Source organism: Acinonyx jubatus, chromosome E4 (assembly GCF_027475565.1).
Source record: "Acinonyx jubatus isolate Ajub_Pintada_27869175 chromosome E4, VMU_Ajub_asm_v1.0, whole genome shotgun sequence".
NCBI classification, from domain to species: domain Eukaryota; kingdom Metazoa; phylum Chordata; class Mammalia; order Carnivora; family Felidae; genus Acinonyx; species Acinonyx jubatus.
In genome coordinates, this window is record NC_069395.1 from 44,018,568 (window position 1) to 44,039,795 (window position 21,228).

At 41.8% G+C, this 21,228-nt stretch overlaps 1 protein-coding gene across 1 annotated transcript; it reads right to left on the reverse strand.

Annotated features, from left to right (window-relative positions):
- Window positions 1-11,838: 11,838 nt before the first annotated feature.
- ARPC5 (actin related protein 2/3 complex subunit 5) lies at window positions 11,839-20,709 on the reverse strand. The gene is made up of 4 exons (XM_053209244.1): window positions 20,414-20,709; window positions 18,008-18,079; window positions 15,835-16,011; window positions 11,839-13,223 (listed from the first exon to the last, which is right to left on the reverse strand). The coding sequence occupies exons 1-4, from the start codon at window positions 20,555-20,557 to the stop codon at window positions 13,161-13,163; spliced, it is 456 nt and encodes a 151-aa protein (XP_053065219.1). The 5' UTR covers window positions 20,558-20,709; the 3' UTR covers window positions 11,839-13,160.
- Window positions 20,710-21,228: the final 519 nt, after the last annotated feature.

The following is a 21,228-nucleotide window of genomic DNA, read 5'->3' on the forward strand; positions in this document are numbered from 1 at the left end:
TCAATTTTGGGAAAGTTGGAATTGGCACAACCCTTCTGAAGAACAATTTGTAACACACTTGTAATACCCTTTGATTCAGCATTCTGCTTCTAGAGACCTGTTCTGCTGAAATATGCAAACATGCAAATACACTCCTTACCATACACACACATATGCACACTGTAGTAGTTTATAACAGCCAAGAATTTTTAAAAAAAATCTAAGTAACCGCCAATAAGGAAATGATGAAATAGATTATATGTGTATAGGAATAGAATGAAGTCGATCTATATGTGCTGACACTAAAAGATGGCCAAGCTACCTTGTTAAGTAAAACAAAGCAAAACAAAAACCTAAAGAAGAGTTTGATACCTCCTTGGAAAATTAGTAAGAATATGATATTAGCAGGGCGTGTTGGTGGCTCAGTTGGTTGAGCATTCCGCTCTTGATTTCGGCTCAGGTCGTGATCTCATGGTTTGTGAGTTCAAGCCCTGCACCTGGCTTCATGCTGACAGCATGGGACCAGCTTGGTATTCTCTCTTCTTCTCCCTCTCTCTCTCTCTGCCCCTCCCCTGCTCATGCACATGCTCTCTCTCTCTCAAAATAAATAAACTTTAAAAATTCTTTAAAAATATGATATTAGCACATGTATCGGAAAAAGGGAAAGAAGTGTATACCACAGTATTAACATTAGTTTTTCTCTGGGATGTGGGAAGAATGCTAGGGAATTTTATTTATAGTTTTTGTATTTTGATATTGTTGGAATCTTACAATGAGCTTATATTACTAAAAAAATTGTTTTTAATTTTTAATTCTAAGTAGACTCCACACCACATATGGGGCTTGAACTCACAACCCCAAGATCAAGAGTTGCATGCTCTACAGACTGAGCCAGCCAGGCACCCCAAGCACATATTACTTTTTTCTTTAAATTTTTAAATGTTTATTGTATTTTTAAGAGAGAGAGAACATGAGCAGAGGAGGAACAGAGAGAGAGAGAAGGAGACACAGAATCCAAAGCTCCAGGCTCTGAGCTGTCAGCACAGAGCCCCCACGTGGGACTTGAACCCATAAACTGTGAGATTATGACCTGAGCTGAAGTGGGATGCTTAACCGGCTGAGCCACCCAGGTGCCCCTATATTACTTTTGAAATCAGAAGAACTATAGAGTTTTTGTTTATTCTTTGGAAAAAAAACAAAGAGGGGCAAATTCTTGAAACTGGTGAGAATACAGAGAATTTTTCCCATGAACGCTTCTAGAAACTCTAGGTTAAGTTATCCATAGAGTTGGTCCCAAAGGGGAGGGAAAGAGTAAAACTGGGATAGAATACAAAGTGGAAGTTTCTGGCTGAGCAGAGAGACATTCCCTACCTCAGGAAGATTAGTGGGTGTAGGAGGCTGGCCATGGCCTTGGGTGATCCCAGCTTCCTAGTATTCATGCCCTTGTAATCTCTTCTCCTTGAATGTGACTGGACCTACTGCTTCATTTCTAATGAAGAAAATCCAGCAAATAAAATAAGAAAAAAACTAAAATAAAAGAAAAAAGATAAAAAATTAAAAAATAAAATGAATAAATAAACTAAAAACAAAAAGAGGAAAGAAAAAGGGAGTGGGGATGTTACTTCAAAAGTGATGGGATGTTACTTCCAAGATTAGGCAACAAAAGGCTGACTTCCGTCTTACTAATAATCTCTCACTTTCTCTCCCTTGCTCACTTCGATGAGGTCAGCGGTCATGTTGTGAGATACACCACGGAGAGGCCCAAGTGGCCAAGAGGGCAGCCTCTGGGCAAAAGCCAGTGAGACCATGAGGTCCTTAGTCTAACAACCAGTGCAGAAGTGATCCAGCCTTACCTGAACCTTGAGAGGAGGGTGGCTCCAAGCCCCATACCTTGATCACAGCCCTGAGAGAGACCCTGGGCCAGAGGGCGCAGCTGAGTTGCGCCCGATTCTTGACCCGTAACAGCTGTGAGGTGACAAATGCGTATTGTTTTAGGCCTTTAAGGTTTATGGTAATTTGTTATGAAGCAGTAGATAAGTGATGATAGGTAGGAAAACAAATGTGACCTCCTAGTGACCTGAAAGGGGCAGAGGCTTTGAGGAACAGTAACTTGTTAATCAAGTCTGTCTGAAGAGAAGGTCACTTTTTGAGACTTTCACTTGAATTTCTGAATTTGGAAACAAAGTGTATTTCTAGGAGAGCGAGAGAAACCTCAGGGAATGATGCCCTGCCTTCTTTGTATAAATGTTTCATATGTCAAGGGTCTGAAAATGCAGGAGTTAAACAGAGGTGTTTGTGGTAGCCAGCCTCTGAGAGGGCTTGTAGTCATCCATGCCTCCTGCTAGTCATTTGTTTTAAGTTTATTTATTTATTTTGAGAGAGAGAGAGAACAGGGGAGAGGCAGATGGAGAGAGAGAGAGAAAGAATCCCACACCCTCAGTGTGGAGCCTGATATGGGGCTTGAACTCACAAACTGTGAGATCATGAGCTCAGCTAACGTCAAGAGTCAGTTGCTTAACCGACTGAGCCACCCAGGTGCCCTGCCTCCTGCTGTTTGTGCCTTCGTGTGGTCCTACAACGAATCAGAGCTGACCTGTGTGACCTACAGAATACAGCATACGTGAGTGTTTGTGACTTCCAATATTAGGCCATAAATTGCAGACGTGAATAGTTTTCTCTGGTGGAAGCCAGCTGCCGTGTCATAAGGACACTCAAGAAACCCTATGGGGAGGGCCACGTGGAGAAGAATTGAGGCTCCTTCCCAAGAGCCAGCAGAAACTTCCAGCCTTGTGGGGGAACCACTTTGGAAGCAGATCTGTGGCCTCTGACAAGCCTTCAGGTGACGGTAGCCCCTGCTGACCTCTGATGACAAACCTCATGAAAGCCTCAAAGCAAAAGATACTCAGTAAGCCACCATCAAATTCCTGACCCACAGAAACTATGAGAGTAACAAATGCTTCTTGTCGTTTGAAGCTACCATGTTTTAGAGTAATTTGTTATACAGCAATAAGCAATACATTTTTGGTCATTTTTATCGTTCAACATTCGTGGATTCAGCCAAGAGTTTCTGTACATCTGCTATGTTATCCGGTAACTGTGCTAACTATGAAAGAAACATGGCGAGCAGAAACCGACACGGTGCCTGTTTTCATGGAGTGGGTCATTTAGTGGTGATACAGATAATCAAATAGTCATACAAATAAATGTTAATTACAAGAGTGCCAAGCGCTCTTACGCAGGAAAAAGACTATAGCTACTCATGGCTGTGAGGCGGACCTAATTTAGATCAGATAGGATTTGGAAAGATTTTCCTGAGGAAGTAAATTGAATGAGGAGTTAGGTGAATGGGAGGGAGAGGGGAAGGGCATCCAGGCAGAGGACACAGTGTGTGCAAAGGCTCTGTGCCAAGGGAGCATGGCGGAGGAACTGAGGGGAGGCCTCCGTGGCTAAGGCCCAGAGACTGAGGAGACAGAGGCCAATCCACATAGAGTTTCGTGGCCATGCTAAGGAGTTTGGATTTTATACTAACAGCAAGGGGAAGCATTTGAAGCCTTTTAAGAAGTAGAGAAATAGAATGGGATTTTGATGGTAAAGTCTTTGATTTGAAAAACTCTGGCTGTGTAGAGATGAAATGGAAGGTGTCTGTGTGGCACCAGTTGGGGGCTGTTTGAGTAATCTCGGCACTGTTACCATCAACTGGCGTGTTTGCAGTTCCCAAGCACGGTCAGCCTTCTTAGGATACTTCAAAAAGAGTAAGTTATATAGACACAATTCTTGGTCTCTCAGAGTCTACCTGCTGAAAAATCAGCAATAGCAGGGTCAAATAGGGTGGCATGCAGACATATAAGTTGGCTGGAAAATCGAGACACAGCTCCAGCGAAGACCCAGCTCAATCGGTCAGTTAGTACAAAAAGGAAATGTAACTAATATTTCTTGAAAATCCAATATGCCAGACATTGGACATTCTTTATGGATTTATGTCCCACAACAACTTTATGCTGTAGATGGCACTGTATTCACTTTACAGATGAACGTACAGGCTCAGAAAGGTAAAGTGACTTGACAAAGCTTGCTGGGTCTGTTTGTTCCAAAGCAAAAGCTTGTTTTATTATGATATATCACCTACATTTCTTATAAGACTCCATTTGTAGTCATTCACTCAGTGAGAACGTCTTGTTTATAACCAGACACCTAAATTCCAGTTGATCACTAAAATGTTTATACTTCTCCAGGCAATGTAATTCTCTGAGCTAACCTCATTAAAGTGGAGACAATAATACCTATATTCATTCATTCATTCATTCATTCACTCATTCATTCATCATTCAACAAAAGGTGCCCAGTCCTTCAATGAAATATATGAGGGACCCAATTAAGTACAAGTTTTATAAACTGACCAAAGAGAAATAATCCATGGACCTTGCCCTAGAAGAACCTACATATGAAAGTGACATTTATTAGTTTGTGAAATAAGAATCTCCTGTTTCTAAGAACTTGTCTTCCTTTATATCCGTCCACGGAGTTAAAATAAAAGTTTCCATATTAGGAAAGTGTGATCCACACCACTCCTCACAGTTGATTGGTTCTTGACTCAAGCTGGGCCAATCAGAGTCCTTCTCTGGGACTTTGGAAGGGGAACTGAAAAAGAGAAGTCAGTTTTTGTCTGGATGTCTGAACTTTAAGATGGAAAACCTAGGGGGTTTCTGATGGACATGTTTTATTGTGTCACTGGTAAAGGAGAGGAATCTGGTTGGTAATAAAATGAAGAATGGAGCAGACCTGCAGAGAAAAGTAGATATGAGTTTAGGTGGTTGGTATGTAAAGTTAAGCAGAACTTTAGTCAGTATTATATTGTACAGCATCGAGGGACACCATTTACACAGATTTCCTACGAGCAGCACCCCTTAGAACATGACTGTGTGGCATGAATGGGGATCCCTGGAGTTGTGCTATGAGACAGTCCTACTTTTAATTTTTATTTATTTTTTTAATTTATTTGAGAGAGAGAAAGAGAGAGCAAGTAGGGGAGAGGCACAGAGGGAGAGAGAGCCTCAAGCAGGTTCCATGCCCATGGTGGAGCCCAATGTGGTGCTCGATCCCACCACCCTGGGATCATGACCTGAGCCAAAATCAATGCCAGGTGCTCAACTGACTGAGCCACCCAGTTGCCCCAATACAGTCCTACTTCTAGTTGGGGATGAGGCTGTACATAAAGATCAAGGCCAAATAAGGCAGGTATTGAACATAATTGAATAGCATGTGTGCTGTCATTGGACCCCTCTCAAACCCCCTGAAGACGTCACTAATTATCATGGTCTGCCTTCCTGCTGGCCCCGACATGTCCTACTCAGCACAGCACTCCAGGGTCACCATCAAGCAGCATGTGCCTTGTGTATATACCTCCTGGCCTAACAGCTGTACCATGTCATTCATAAGTGGCTTTGTCTCAGCGGCAGATGTTTTCCCTCTGGCTAGAATCAATACTGGGATTACATAGATGTTAAGGAAATCTTTTGCTTCTTATCTAAGGACCAAGAAAATTTGGAACTGTTACTCAAACACTTAGTGGTACAATGGTATCAGTTAATTAACTTGATTTAATACCAAGAATGAACAAGATTCCAGAATGCTAATTGTGTGACTTCTGACATCATGCTGTTCCCTCTGCCTGGTGTTCCCTTTCTGTTCCTGTCTAGCTGGCAAAGTCTTACATTTACATAGCCTGCAAGTCGGGTGAAATGGTTACATTCTTGCAGCTTTTCCCTAACGTTCTGTCTTGGAGAGGTAATTGCTCCCCATTGGATATTCTGCCTGACTTCATGCCTTTCTCTATTCTAGCTTGTTTCCTATAGAATTGCAGTTGTTGCTTTAGTGTGTCTGTTCCCTAGAATCTATCTTCTGAAAGATAAGGATTGTATCTTATATACTCTCAGTAGCCCCTGGCCTGTAGATATTTGACTGAATGACAGTGAAATACTCTGGGTAGTTTTAGCTGTATATCTTTTTTTTTTTTTTTTTAAGTTTATTTATTTTTGAGAGGGTGGGGAGAGAGGGACAGAGAATTCAAAGCAGGCTCTGTGCTGAGAGCAGACACCCTGATGTGGGAGCGGGGCTTGAACTCACAGATCCTGAGATCGTGACTGGAGTCAAAGTCAGAGGATGCTTAACCCATTGAGCTACTCAGGCACCCCTAGCTATATATCTTAAGAAAAAGGACTTGAGGGTTCAAGTCCTGAGAAAGGCAACCGAAGTAGTCACTTAGGAGCTATGTGAGATTTCTGCATGAGGACAAATGATCCTAATCATTAGGATACTTCGATTTTGAACAGTAGTTGTTGAAAATGGAAAAAAAAAAAATCAATGTTTTGCAACTAAAAACATCTAAAATTTAAGATCATAGAAACAAAAAAGGAAAGTTTAGAACATTTTTGTCTTTTGATTTTGGAGTTGAGAAACCTTCAAGTATGACTTGAACTCTAAAAGGTGTAAAAGAAAAGATTAACGAACTCAATTATATAAAAAGAAATAACTTTTTTCTTCACAGCAAAAAGCATCATAAAGACACAAACTGAGAAAATATTAAACATTCCTATTACAAATAAAAGGCTGATATTCTTGTGAGAAAGAGCTCCTTCACATCAATTAGAAAAGGATGATCAAATGGGCAACGAAATAAAGAAATATAAAACTTAAGGAAAGAAAACAATATTGGCTCTTAAATATATGAAAAGATGCTCAACCCCACTTACATGAGGAGAAATACAAATATGTGATACCATTTTTTTTATTCTACAGATTTGCAAAAACAAAAATGTTTGATAACAAACACATAGGCAAGGTAAAGAGGTAGAAAAACAGGCATTCTCCTACATCGCCAGAGAAAGTGTAAGGGATAGGACTTGTAAGGAAGGCAGTCTAGCCTCCAATATCTATCAGAATTATAAATGCACATCTTTCGACCTACAAATGCCACTTTTAGGGATTATCTATAAATAGGCCTGACCGTATGTGAGATGGCTTTTGGTGTGTACAATGATATTCACTGTAGCATTTGTAACTGCAAAAGACCAGAAACCACCGAAATCAATAGCGAAATGGTTAGGTAACTCGTGATACATGTATTTATACAGTAGACTATTATGCAATCACAAAAAAATGAGGAAGTTCTTTATGTACTGATAGGAAATTATTGACAAAATATACTGTAATGAAAAAGCAAGGCACAGAACGTTATGTATACTATGCTAGTATTTATGTGAACAAAGGGGGAAATAGTATACAGGTATTTGCTTGTAACTGCATATGCTATATCTGGAAGGATGTCCAAGAATTTCATATTAGTTGATTTATGAAAGGGGATCTGGGGTAGGAGGAAAAATAACTATAGTGCATCTTTTTTGCCTTTCGAATATTGAACCACATGAACAAATTACTTATTTGAAAATAAATGGATAAAAATGAAAATGAATAAAATTACAAAATCCTAGGTCAATGAATACTCAATCACCAAAATTGAAGAGAATCTTAGAGGCACTTCTGCAATCTTGGTTCAGTTTTTGGATAAACAAAAGGAAGCACAATTTTATTCAGTGATATTGTCCATTTATGGCATTCGTTACCCTAAGACTTGACATTAGAAAATTCTAAGTATAAATAGAGTCAAGAGAGGTGGTGTAAGTTAATGAATACTATTTAATGATTTTTACACTGAAGGAAGAAAAGAAAAAGGATTGGGGTGCAGCTCTGACCTTAGGGGTGATACCACAGAATAATGAAAGCTGTTGCATGTAAATTCCCTAGATGCCACTGCCAGCCAGATGCTGATCTGGAATTCTGACCCTCAGCTACTGTCTCTGGTGAGTTTTGCAAAACCGCAGACAAAAAAGGCCACACAAGCTACGCATCATGGCCTAATTTCTGCTTAAGGCTGATACATTTTCTGCCTAAATGTCCACATTGAATTTGTGATTCAATTCAAATGCTACTTGAATCCAAGGAGGATTACTGAACTCTTTGCATGGTTCTCAGTTTGTGCTTCTAATATGTTCTCCTATCCAGGCACCCTAGGACCTGTGCATATACCTCAGGATATCTTAGACGATTCCACTCAGTCAATATGATACAACCAATAGATATAATTGGTGAGCATTGACTACGTCGCGGGATTGAGAAGACTAAGGCTCAGCTATGACTTCAGAGAGGTTGCACAGTCTGGCAGAAAGTTCAAGAGGGTGTGTCTTCGAGAGCCTGACCTAAATGTTGGGCTGAAAACTGTGGGTCTTAGAACGCTGGGCGGTGGGATTCAGGTGAGTCGTATACTCTTCAATTTGTCTTTCATACGTACAGCCTTTAGGGAATTGCTTCCTAAAAAGATGTAAACACAGATAATTTACGCTTATTATTTAAACATCCAGGTAATATAAATGATGAAATAAAACAAATGTGAGTGGAAGCAGCGTCCCTTGTTGCCTGTGGTTGGCTCATCACCGTGGGGAAGCAGCGCCACCTTGAGGCAGATGCTATGCTGTACCTCTGGGTGTCCCAGACGGGTCCAAGAGACACCTGCATGGTAGTGCACAGAACGTTTTGAAACTGAGGTTTTCACATATTCGATCGGTGATACTGGGCCGAGGTGGAGATGGGGTGGGGGGAAGGCCCATGGAAGGACTATGGATAGAAGAAGCCATGTTGTAGAGCACCCCTTTCTAAAATGTTCAGGGCCAATTCGATTTCTTCATTGGGCTCATCTTCCCATTCCCAGTCACTTTGGTGCTCCTTTGTATTTTTTTTTTTTTTTTTTTTTGTCTCTAAGGTGAAGTTATTTGTAAATCTAAAAGAAAAAGTGTATTTAAAACTTGGTCTGAAATTGTGAGATTGTGGGTTATTTGCTCAATTGCTGTCCAAAGCAACCTACGGAAATAAAACCCGGCATTTCTGCAGTTTAGGAAGAGGCGATCTAAACATTTGGGGTAGGTGGTGAATTGTGGGAGGGCATTACTTGAACTGATCTGCCTGAGAACCACATGTTTAATCAGTGGAAATGACTCTGAGTGCCTGGGCATGAGGAAATGTGGCAGGAGGAGTAGAGAGAGGACAGGGAAGGAAGGCAGTGGCCGCAGGGACTGAAGACAGAAGGAAATAATTAGGGAAAGGAAAGCAGACAAGGAAAATGTAAACAGGGGGAAGGCAGGCATAGACAACAGCGGGTTAGAATGTATCCAGGCCCATACCTATCCTGCTGGAGGTTGGCCAGTGTGTGGTGGCGCTATGCACAAAGAACACAGCCGTTGTTAGGGTCATGCCTGGTGAGTGGTGCCTCGTTTCCTGATCCGCGTGCCTGCTTTTTTTTGTTTGTTTTTGATTCTGATTTCCTCAAGCCCAGAGTTATCTTAGAGATGTCCCACATCCTAGGATTTCTCCTGCAAAAACTCTAATCCTCAATTGGCTTTGAACCCAGAATGAACACACTCCAGGATCGTGGTCTGAGATAAGCTGACAATTTGGGGCACCTCCAAAATGGGGCACCGACCAATTACAGTGGAGGTGACCAAAGTGATTCTTACAAATTCAATTAAGCAAATAATGTTCAGTTATACCAATAATCTAGTGAGCTTGGCTAATGAAATGAGAGATTGAGGTTCTGGTTCTTGCTAAATGGAATTATGACAAAACGAATTAGAAGTTTGTTAGTTAAAATACATCATCTGTGGAAACGTGGGAAACCAAGAACATATTAAAAATATTGCACAAAGAGCAAGGCACAAGAGCAACCACATGCTTTGAGAAGCCCTCAGCCACTTTTTTCTAGTGGAGTTATGTGTTATGGGTGTTGACCTCTAACCTCACAACTTTAAAAATCATCAAAAGGCAAGCAAAACTCACAGCGAAAAAATAACTATGTTCTGTGTGCTTCCAAGTAGGTCCTTTGTTGTTGTAGCATCTCTCCAAATCCGCTTCTGGCTTGGGCACCTGTCGACTTTCACCTCTCTGAAGGGCTCTTGAGTGGATTTTACCTCTCGACAGTAGCCCCCACACATGAAGGTTTAAGATTTCTAGAGAAAACCCCAATCCTCATTTGTCCTGGAGACACCTGTGTTCGCCAAACATCGGACTTGAGAAAATAGTGTGGTATAACCTTGGACTCAGGCAGACAGGAGTTGGAATTCTAGTTCTGGCACTTATAAACCATGTGATCTTATATGTATTTCTAAGCTTTGGTTCTGAAGATAAAACATAGAAGGGGACTGACACATAGTAAATACTCAGTCAAGGGTGGCTTTTGTGTCTTAGTCCACTTACTTTCACTCCAACCAAATCTTGCGTTGGAAACTAAAAGCCGTGGTACTACCACATGCTGGGGGTGCTGTGTCATTGGCTTCCTGCTATTTGTGTTGTATCTATTGGTGTTGGAATTCATATATTTTATAAGCCCATGTAACTGGGCCACATGGACCTAGGCAGGATTATTTATGTTTCCATGTTAATAGACTACTTTTAAATGCTCTAAACACAACTGGCATTTGAAGAAATGTTCAAAAATACTTGGGAGGGTAAAATTATTCATACCTGTTTTTTATAAGTTAGTTACTATGTATTATTCTTCTATTATGTCTTTCATGATCCTTGGGAACACAGTAAATGCTTATAAACGTGTGAATTTGTATCATCTATGGACTGATTGCATGTTACTGAGTTTCCTTAAGACTTGTTACCTAAATGGTGCTGTTACCAAATGACCCAAAAAGGGTGTGTGTGTGCCATTTTTCCCCCTTTAAAAAATGGCAAAAGCAAAACGAAGAAAAATGGCTCAAATGAGACCATAAAACCACTGAGATTCAAGTAGAAGAGAATGGAAGGTAAAGAACTACTCTTGTGCCTAAGGTGCCCCTTAGCATTTGTATCTTTTACAATTCATCCTATCCCCTTTCCACCACGGCGGCCCTGCATCATGCTGTGCCCTAGGCTGACATTCAGCTGAGAGGACTCCCTGGAGACGGTTGTTTCCAGCTGGAGTCCATTCTGATTTAGTCCCTATGCTGTATTAATTGTTAAATATATTTACTGTCTTTCTGAGCAAAGCTGATAGGCTGGCAGTCTTTGAACACACCCACCTTTGTGACTATAAAATATGGAGCTCCAGAATTTTCTCTAACACTATAGTCATGAAAATGATGTTAAGGATTTTACAAAAAAGTATTGCAGTATCACTTGTTTTCATCTGAAGTTTGTACAGAGTTATGCTGCGCCTACTTTACCTATTATTTAACTTCTCTTAACTCAGCCCTATGAATTGCCTTTAAAAAAAAATGTTTCTTTTTGAGAGAGAGAGAGAGAGACAGAGCGTGAGTGGGGCAGGGGCAGAGAGGCAGACCCAGAATCTGAAGCAGCTCCAGGCTCTGAGCCGTCAGCACAGAGCCTGATGGGAGGCTCGAACACAGGAGCTGTGAGATCATGACCTGAGCCGAAGTCAGATGCTCAACCCACTGAGCCACGCAGGCGCGCCTCCTGTTGAGTTTCTCAACCTTTAAAGCAGGCGTCTAGTCAGGGGCAGCGGTGCGAGAAAGGGCTCAGAAGCTGGTAAGAAATGAGCGCAGCACACTCTGGTTTGGGTCTGTGGGCAGATACTCCAGGTGCTCAGCGAGCATCCAGAGGGCGAGGAATCATTCCAAAGGCTCTGGTGGTGCTCTGAGATCATTGACGACTGTCTCCTTTTCTCCACTACTTTGTATTTGAATAAAGTAGTTTTAGAAACCTGTACCAAATTACTTCCTGTCAAGAGCACAACCTTCTGGTAAAACAGGAAATCTTCCCTCATAATTAATCACACATTCATAAGTGTTAAAATAGGAGTTAGAAAAATAAATTATTCAACACTGACATTTTATTTTCTGAACTTTATCATTTTTACAAAACAAAAAGCAGGTATCAAAAACAGCAAAGAGGTTATAGAATTTCCCCACCAGTTTTCACATAAGACAGTGATTATGAAACTGGCGCCCAATGTAAATACGAAACACAGGCTGATTTCCCTCTTGGTCATATGCATTTGGGTGGTTTGTTTTGGAGCCACTGAATAATAACTTTTTATAAGCACCGGTCATTTTTTGAGAACCCATTTGGTTTGTCCAACAAGTAAACACTTTTTGCTATGCGGCATTTTCCTTTTTGAAGAACCACTAAGCTAAAATACAGAATGTGTAGATGTCTGGATCTGAACCAAAGCTTTTAAGATCCTATTTACCCTGAAGAACACTGAAGACATTTATAGGGTATATCAAATACTAGTTATATACCTCATCATGTCTAAGGCAGCTATTAGAGTTCTAAATAAATCAGCATTTCATTCACAGGCTGCCCAGAGTTTGAACTTCATCAAAGTTTTCATGTCTTTTCTGATTTGGAGTAGTTTCCCCAAATAGGGTCATATTATTAGAACAAAGTTTTATGCTCAGGCCAAACAGGCTCTGGCATTTCATAGTTACATTTCTGTAGAGCAAGACTTCTTGCTCTGGACCCTGGAGACCACAGAGAAATCGAGAGGCCATGATTACTGGGTGCGGAGAGGAAGAGGCATACTTAAGCTCACATGATCTGGAGGTAAGCAGAAACAAAGGTGGAACTCGCTCGTGCTGTTCACCCACCACCTGTTCCAGAAACACATTTTGCTTAAATACGGGAATTATGGTCCAGTTTTGCAATGTTAATAGCTGCCAGTTTCTCAAAGGTATTTTTTGTAAAGATCATTTCCTGGCTAGCAATGAGTTAGGAAACTGGCCTCAAATTCAGATCAAATTTTTCACTATTAGTGAAAAACAAAACAGAACACCTCAAAAAAACAAAAATGCAAACAAAACAAAAAAACCCCCACCAGCCAATAGGGGTTAGAATTGCACACTTAAACTTGAAGGCAAATTATATTATATACAGACAGGTATACACATCACCGTAATAGTTTTGAGAGCGTGAAACACTCCTGTTGAAACGTTTCCTCTATATTATCCCAATTTTCATGAAAGGAAAATTGATATGTAATCTCCTTCTTTACAGATATGAAAAAGGAAGCAAGAAGGCAAAGCTGAGAGAAACAGATGCTACCCCCAAGGGCAGCGGTGGCATTTGGTTGTTTTGGTCTTTGTACCAGCAACTCCCACACCCAGAGGAGAGACCCAGACCCTGCTGGGCTACACAGTTTTCCTTGCGGTCAGCACTCGAACAATGGACCCCACTCCTCCGGCAGCAAGTGCCTAAAAACAGACCAAAACGTAAATGTTGACAGAATCATAAAGGGTCAGTCCTCATACCAAGTAGAACATTTTTCTTTAAGAAGGAATGTGTGCAGCTACTGATTTTGAATTCTTTAATTTTCATAAATACTTCTTGAACACCTGTCACGTCCCAGGCACTGTTCTTGGTACTGGGGGGGGGGGATACAGTCCCTACCCTTATGTACCTACACGCTAGTAAGATACTAGTTTACATTCTAGTATGTTGTTTTCGAATAACAGTATGTTCTTAAAGGTTTACAGCATGTTCTTGCCTAAAACAGGTGCTCAAGTATGGATTTAGGATATTCACTTTATTCTCTTCTTAGCACGGGCAGGAAGAAATCGAAACCGAGATCAACTGTCCTAAGTTCCTTTAGATTAGCCAGTTTGTCAGATTATTTTTATTCTCCAAAGCTAAGAATATATTATTTAATAGCTAAGAACTTAGGAACTTTTATTTTGACTTTACCTTAAAAAACTGGAAGTCATGACTAAGCATCAGGAATTTGAAGCTCTGGTTTACTTACTGAATACTTTTATGTACTGGGTACTATGCTAGATGCTAGGGATATAGCATCTTCTGGTCTATTGGGAAGGGACAGACATGTACAGATCGTTACTATACTATAATATAGTATAATTCTGTACACACAAGTGTGCACTGGGGTGTAAGGAGCCACTGAGGTAGAGAAAATCACGAGCAGAAGTACACAGGTGTGAAACGGTATGGGGTGTTCTGGGAAGCAATACTACTGTGCTTGCTGCTGGAGCACAGGGAGAAGAACATGAAGAGGAGTGGCTGGACCTGGTAACTCGGGCTTTATTCTGCAGGTGACTGACAGGGTAGATCTGGGTTTTCGAGAGGAAACTCTGGCGACGGGGTGGAGAAGAGATTTGAGGGAGGTGAAATTGGTAGCCGGAGGCCTGTTAAGGAAGCTACGGCAACAGACTGGGAGAGACGCTGTGAGGAGTTGCATTAGAGGTGTATCTGAGTAGATGGTTGGAGAAGCGTTTAGGAGACAGATTGGCAAAAACCAGTGAGTGATGTTAGGAAGCAACGAAAACTTAATATGAGCCTCAGTTTGCTTCCCCACCCACCAAAAGGCAAATAATAGCAAGCTCTCCCTCCTAGTATTTTTACGACGGTTAAATGAGTTAATCTTTACAAGGTGCTTGGAATACAGTAAGTGCTCCATCAAGGTCTACTATGATCCTGAGACTAGACAGGAGCTAGGTTGCTTAGGTTTTTAAGCTGGCTCTTCACGTCTAAATTGAGGATGATAAAGATGTTTTATACCTTACGGCGCTGTTTTAAGGAGTGAACGAAACATAAACTAACGGTACAGTGGCTGGCAAATGGAACGTGTTCCTGAAGAGGATGACCATGTACGTTATTCTCCAAGTGGGACACTGGGGAGTGAAAGGGAACTATTCATAATTATGTTGGGAAAACAGGCATAAACTGGGGCAAACGGGAGGTATGGTTACCGTGTCCATAAATGTTAGTTCTCTTTATTTGACAGTGCATGAGAGACCAAGTGACTTGACCAAGACTAATCGACAAGTTTTACTACCTATTCTTATTTCCGAATGTGCTTTCACTCAGACACACACAATAGCTTCTGAAAACCTGAGTGCCGGGAATTGTAAGATATTAGAGAATATACCCCTTCTCTGTGGTTGGTTCTATTTAAACGTTACACTGCTTACATTAATATTAATATTACCTAAGTGTTGGGTGTTAAAAATTACCTTACCAACTTTTAAGCTAAAGCTAAAAATTACCCTTAACTATTTTTTTAATGGACAGTGTACTATCTGCAGAATGAAATGCATAAAAAAATACAGGAATTCTTCATCCCACCTGTGAGTTTTTTAAATTGTGTAACATATGTAACATACACTTTGCTACGTTAACCATCCGTAAGTGTAAAATTCAGTAGCATTCATTACATTCCCAGGATTCTACAGTCACCACCACTGTCTATTTCCAATACTTTTTCATCACCCATTAAGCAGTAACTCTATTCTCCCTCCTCCCCAGTCCCTGGTAACCTCTAATCTATTTTGTTTCTCTGAATTTGCCTAGTCTAGATATTTGATAGAAGTGGAATCTCACAGTATTTGTCTTTTCGTACCTGGCTTATTTCACCTTGAGTAATGTTTTCGGGGTTCATCAGTGCTGTGTCATGTGTCATAATTTCCTTTATTTGGTTGTCCAATGAACAAAATGTGGTGTATGCATAAAATGGATTATCTGTTCATCTGTCCATGGGCACTTGGGTTGTTTCTACCTTTTGGCCACAGTCCAAGAATTCTTGATTTTTACTGTTTCTTTTCAAGGTTTTCATTTAGTTCAAAGTTCAAGATTATGTTAAATGAACAATAATCATTACTGAATAAATGTGCTGCAAATCAGAATCTCTTAGGACCAAGGCAGTAAGCATAAAATCTAACTTTCACTTTCACACATTTATTTGTAAAGACAAAGATGTATAACCAACAAGTCAAAGTAATTATCCAGATGAGAGGAGTTGTCATTGTCACTATTATAAAGGAGCCGGCCAGAGATTTACAATTCATAACTCACCTTTTCATGCCATTGCAATAACACAGCACTGCTATTGTCAGAGGGACTCTCGAAGCCTTTATAAATATACTTCATTAGAAGATCCACACCATTCTTGTCCAGGGACTGAACTGCCTTTTCAATATCATTAGCTTTAAAAGAGATGAGCACCTTCAAGACGATGCTGCCTGCTCGATCCTGAGGATAAGAACAGAACATTTAGACATATGCGTGCCAAGTGGTTGCTCTAGAAAGGCCACCCTGAGACGGTGACATTTAAAACCTGAAGGACATGAACGAAGAATCCTTGGGGGTATCAGAGAACAGTATGTTGGTCAGAGGAAAGAACTGCTGTTAGTGTGTATTCCGGGTGTTCGAGGAACAGCAAGAAGATCCCCGGTGGCCAGAGTGATAACGGTGGAAGAGGAGGACGTAGGACGGGTCAGAGGGGTGGTGGGAGGGCAGACTGTGTAAGCCCTGCAGGCCACCGTGGGGACAACAGCGATATAACCGGACTTGTATTTCAACAGGATCACTCTGGCCACCATGCTGAGAATAAGCTGAGGTGGGACTGGTGGGGGGCAGGGGACAAGGCAGAAGGAGGGAGACCAGTTTGGAAGTTATGGCAGTAACACAGGCTGGTTTTGGCTAGCATGGTAGCAGTGGAGGGAGTCAGATTCTTGATGTATCCGAAGGAGCACTGAGAGGATTTGCTTACAGATAGAGGTGCTGATTTGCCAAGGTTATTGAACCCACATTTCAGTTTTACTTCTTGTACTCAGAAAAAGATCTGAAGACAAAATGAGCTGCAGTTCTACCTTGAACCATCCTTCAAAAACAATACGTTCAGAAAACTTAAATTTTAAGTTTCGTATCTATAGTCAAGATAGAAGATACAGTGATCTTCATTTATAATTTTTTTTCTTTGATAAAAGGCTGCTCCAACAGCAAAGTTATTTTTTCACCCACGAAGCCAAGCAGAGAGAACATTTAATTTACCCTTCCAACAGTTCACTTCTCCTATTCAAGAAAGAGTGATCAGTTCGGCATTCCTACTGATCAGGGTTTTACAGAATGTTTCTACCTCCTATTGCTGTTTTCAGTTTAAAGACTATGCAATTACCCAATTTAGAAAAATATTCTTACAATTCTCCACCCACAAACTGTGATAAAAACTCAGCCACATAAAAGCAGAAGGTGGTAAAATTGAAATTTCAAAGACGTTCCCCACCATTTTCAAAAACCAAAGAAATGTTTCCTCTTATTGTGGCCTAGATAATTATTATGCATTTGCCCAAACTGTTACTAATACTCAATAAAGAGATCCTTAGGGCTCCTATGGACAATGGGTTCAGAGCCCTGGGCCACATTTTAAACACTAAGTAAATGTTCTTAAGAATCACTGGAAGACTGCTGCCCAGGAATGTAAGTCAGGTTTTGCTGAAGGGCAGTTTGGCAATAACACTTGTACCAAAAGTCTTAAAAAAAAGTGCATTCTCAAACTCAGCAATGCACTTCTAGGAATTTATTCAAAGGAAACAAATAAGAATTTATGCAAAATTGTTCATTTCAGTACTGCTGACAAGAAAAAAAGGTCAATATTTTAAATATATGACAAAGGGAGATTAGTTATATGTAAACCACAGCATATCTATACGCAGGCATTAAAAAAGATGCTTATAGAAATAAACTTATTGCCAAGATATTCATGTACATTGCAAAAAGAAAAAAGTCAGTTGTAAAACTCCATTTTTATTAAAAAAAAATACCAACAGAAAAGCTCTATAAATATATAGCAACACCAAAAAGTAATAACCAATTATCTCTGGACAGTAGGATGATGATGATTACTAGTTTTCTATAAACACTTAATTCTTATATAATTTAGAAAAATTTTTAAAAAGCAACCAAGTAGAATCGCTTTACTTCGTAAAAGTTTTGTTTATTCTTCAAGCCTTTGCTCAACTTCAACCTGAGTGGCCTCCATGGAACATACAAAATGCTCTCTTATCATAGCTCAATATCAGAGTGCTAACTTTTCACATGTAAATTTTTACCTATCAAGCTGCATTGTGAGCTCTTGTATGTAAAAAACAGTAAACAGTTAAAAGATTTGTTGATTTCAAGACACTTCCAGGATTTTGGTAAGAATGCTAAGATATCAGCAGAGATCACGGAGTTGTCTGTGACTCACCTTCACCGCCTGACTCTTGGTGTTGATGGGGGGATTTTTCAGAGCTGCCTGTAGGGCAGCGGTCATGTTTCCTGTGATGGAGGTTAAGGGCATAGCAGGAGAGGGCAGGCCTCAGGAAAGCACTGGCTCTTAAGCCTTAACTTTTACATTGAAAAATTACCATGGTCACTACGTTCAATATTGTAAAACTCAACATGTTGGTTTCAAGGATGTCAGTCAAAGGTATGATACTGAAAACACTAGAGAAGGTAATAAAGCAACCACCAGTTCTTGCGTGGCTCCAATTACTAAATGAACACTTTGATTGCCTTTCATTTTCCAGTAAGACACATGCAAACATTATCCAAAGCTATATTAAAAGAATTAATAGGTCCCAACATGAAACACCTATCCTCAACCAAAATGTCTTTTATGTGATTCTAACTGGAAAAATGAAAGACCAAACTTTTGCTAGACTTATATTCTACATTAACTGAAATGCTGGTAGAAAATACTGGTCATTATTCTAGCAATCGAAATGATACACATTAGCAATCTCTCAATATTGATGAAAAGAGGCATCACAAAAGAGCTAATAATTCAGTGACTTTTTAGGCAGCAGCTTAATTTTTCTGTTTTGGATATTTTCTCTTATATTTCATAAAGGTTATTAAAACTGTCTTATGTCATACCTATTAAATTTAGTCTTTGGAAGCACTAGTGAGTTAGCAAGTACGAGGCACGGAAGGCCAATCAGACTGTCAGAATCTACAATCATTCCCCTAAAAGGAAAACCAGAGTTCACTTGTTCCTCCATCTGTAGTGCCTGACTAAAGCTTGTCTCTCGGTTGTAACAAGTGAAGAAGAGACAATATCTTTTTATTTTATACAAAGCAGACCCATTATATGAATACAGCAGTACCAGTTAAGAGTTATCACCCATCAACCTACAGTTAGTTTCACAAAACATCATTTATCCATCACAAAGAATGTTTTCAGACAGAATAATGTTCATTGCTTCTGGGGGGGAGGGGGGATCGTCTGACAAAAAAACAAAAAACCAAAACCAAAAACACAAGCCTTAGGGTTGGTGGTAAGCTGTTATTTTCAAGGCTTAACGAACTTCTAGAAAAAGCATGCCTTTTGCAAGATTGGCTCATTTTTAAGACCCAAAACATTTAAGTATTTAAATAATGAAAAATAGCAACAGCTGACTATGAAGGTTGTGGAAATCAAAGAAACATCTGTATGTTGATAAATGTTTAATGCTGTATTTTAGGTGCCTTTAAGACTAGATATAGTTAGAACCAAATATTTTCACTCATATTTCCCCATTATACTTTAACAGGATATAGATGAGGAAAGGGTTTTAAAAAGTCTTATCTTATGAATACATTAGAGAATAATCTGAAATAAATGAGTTCAGTAATTGAGAATCTCTAAAACTACAGCTTTAGTTGTTGCAACATTTACATTTTTCTAAAAAATATCTGGTGCAAATGTTCAAATTATGAATATTCAAATATGCAAAAACAAAAACCAGGAACTGACAGCCACATTTTAACTGAAATGGAAACGATTTCAGGATTACAAAAACCATTCTGCTTCGTACAAATGACTCATCGTCTATTTTATTCTTCATCTATTTTATTCGCTGGGGTTTATTTTAAATATTTCCAGGGATTCTCCACATGCAAGCTCTGTCTTTCTATTGTCCCTTGCTTATTAGCAGGTAAAAGGCTCCAAGCTTCCTTCGCCCGAGTTGGTTGCTTTGGACTCACCCCACCCCCCCTCCCCGGGTTAGCAAATTGTTTATCTTGCAACCTATATATTGCCAAATTCCTTTCTCTTAAAAAAAAAAAAAAAAAGAAAAGAAAGAAAGAAAAGCAAAAAAGCCCACGGGCTAAAAGGACAGAGGGCCTCAATTCTGCAAATCGCCCCTTCCCTGCCGGCAAGGAATAAACTCTCCCAACGCTGCCAAAACCAAACCACCAGAACAGAAGCATCCCGCTCCTCCCAATCAGAAATTTCTGGAGCCACCGTGGCCCCGGCAGGCACCGTCCTGCGGAGGACAACTTAGGCGCCCTCCGAGGGCCACAGAGCAGCACCAGATGCCTCCCCCGCGCCGCGAGGGCGCGGCCGCCCTGCCAGTTCCCTGCAGGCAGCAACTCCGGCCGCAACCTGAGGAATCGGGGGCGGGGAAGGCGCACCGGGAAGGGCAAGTTTCCCAGGCGGGACCCTGGGGTCCCGGGGCGACTCGGTTAGAAATGGGAGCGTCCCCTGCCCTCTCAGAGTGGGGGAGCCCAAAGAGACAGGTGAGCTCCGCGCCTGTGCCCCGGGAGCGGTCCCGGCTTCGCAGACCCTGCCGGCGGCGGGGTCCGGGGAGAGGGGCGCGGTGGGGTACGGAGGCCGGCAAACGCAAGGATATTGCCGCAGGCAGGAGTCCACCTCGCCTTCGTCGGGCCCGGCCTGCCCGTCGCCCCCGTCTTCCTCGTCCACGAACTTGTTCTCGTCGTACTCATCCACGTCCACCTTCCGGAACCGGGCCGACGACACCGTGTTCTTCGACATCCCCGATCCGGACCGGTGGCAAAAGCCTCTTGTTGGTGCTGCCTCTACCTCGGTAAGCGTAGCCCACCCACCGGGAACCCGCAGCCTGGCGCCTTCACTTCCCTCTTCCGCTCTGGGGCGTCGCCGGCAGCCGGGGCTCGGGCGCTTCTGGGCCTGCGCGCTGGCGGCGCTCCTTCCTCCTCAGCTTCATGCTCTTCTCTAGCCTCCTACGCCGCCCCCACTCTTCCCCGGGGAGCGCGCGCGAGGGAGGGAGCGCGCTCGATGCGGTGCGCAGGCGCGGGCTCTCCGCAGGAAAGGGGCGGGGCTGGGCGAAGAAGGCGGGGGCGGGAGGGGGCGGGGCAGAAGGGAGGGCCGAAAGCGGTGCCGCGGGCAGAGCTAAGAGGCGATTGGTCGTCCGAGGACGTCACGTGATCCTCAGGGGGTTTCCATAGCAACGCTTCTCTGCGGTCCAGCCTAGGGGGCCTTAGGTTGGCGGCTATGGGCACTGGGGGCGGGTGGCTTTTGCTGCCGCCGCCGCTGCCAGCGACCCGTCGTCGGGGTCCTGCGTGAGGTCCGGCTGGCCCGGACTCGCCTGTGGGGTGGGATGGACTGGTTACCGGACCAAGTCCCCTGCAGTTGGCAGGAGTATGGGGCGGAGTGATGCACGCCCCGGCGCCCAGTGTCGTTCTAGT

Bases quoted from the DNA above. Each gene is read 5' to 3' on its own strand.
- ARPC5 (XM_053209244.1), bottom strand. From the start codon at position 20,557: ATGTCGAAGAACACGGTGTCGTCGGCCCGGTTCCGGAAGGTGGACGTG. The intron at 18,080-20,413 runs TATCCTTGCGTT...ACCTCCATCACA, and splicing joins TGGACTCCTGCCTGCGGCAA to GGAAACATGACCGCTGCCCT. The intron at 16,012-18,007 runs GTGAGTCACAGA...TCTTATCCTCAG, and splicing joins CCAAGAGTCAGGCGGTGAAG to GATCGAGCAGGCAGCATCGT.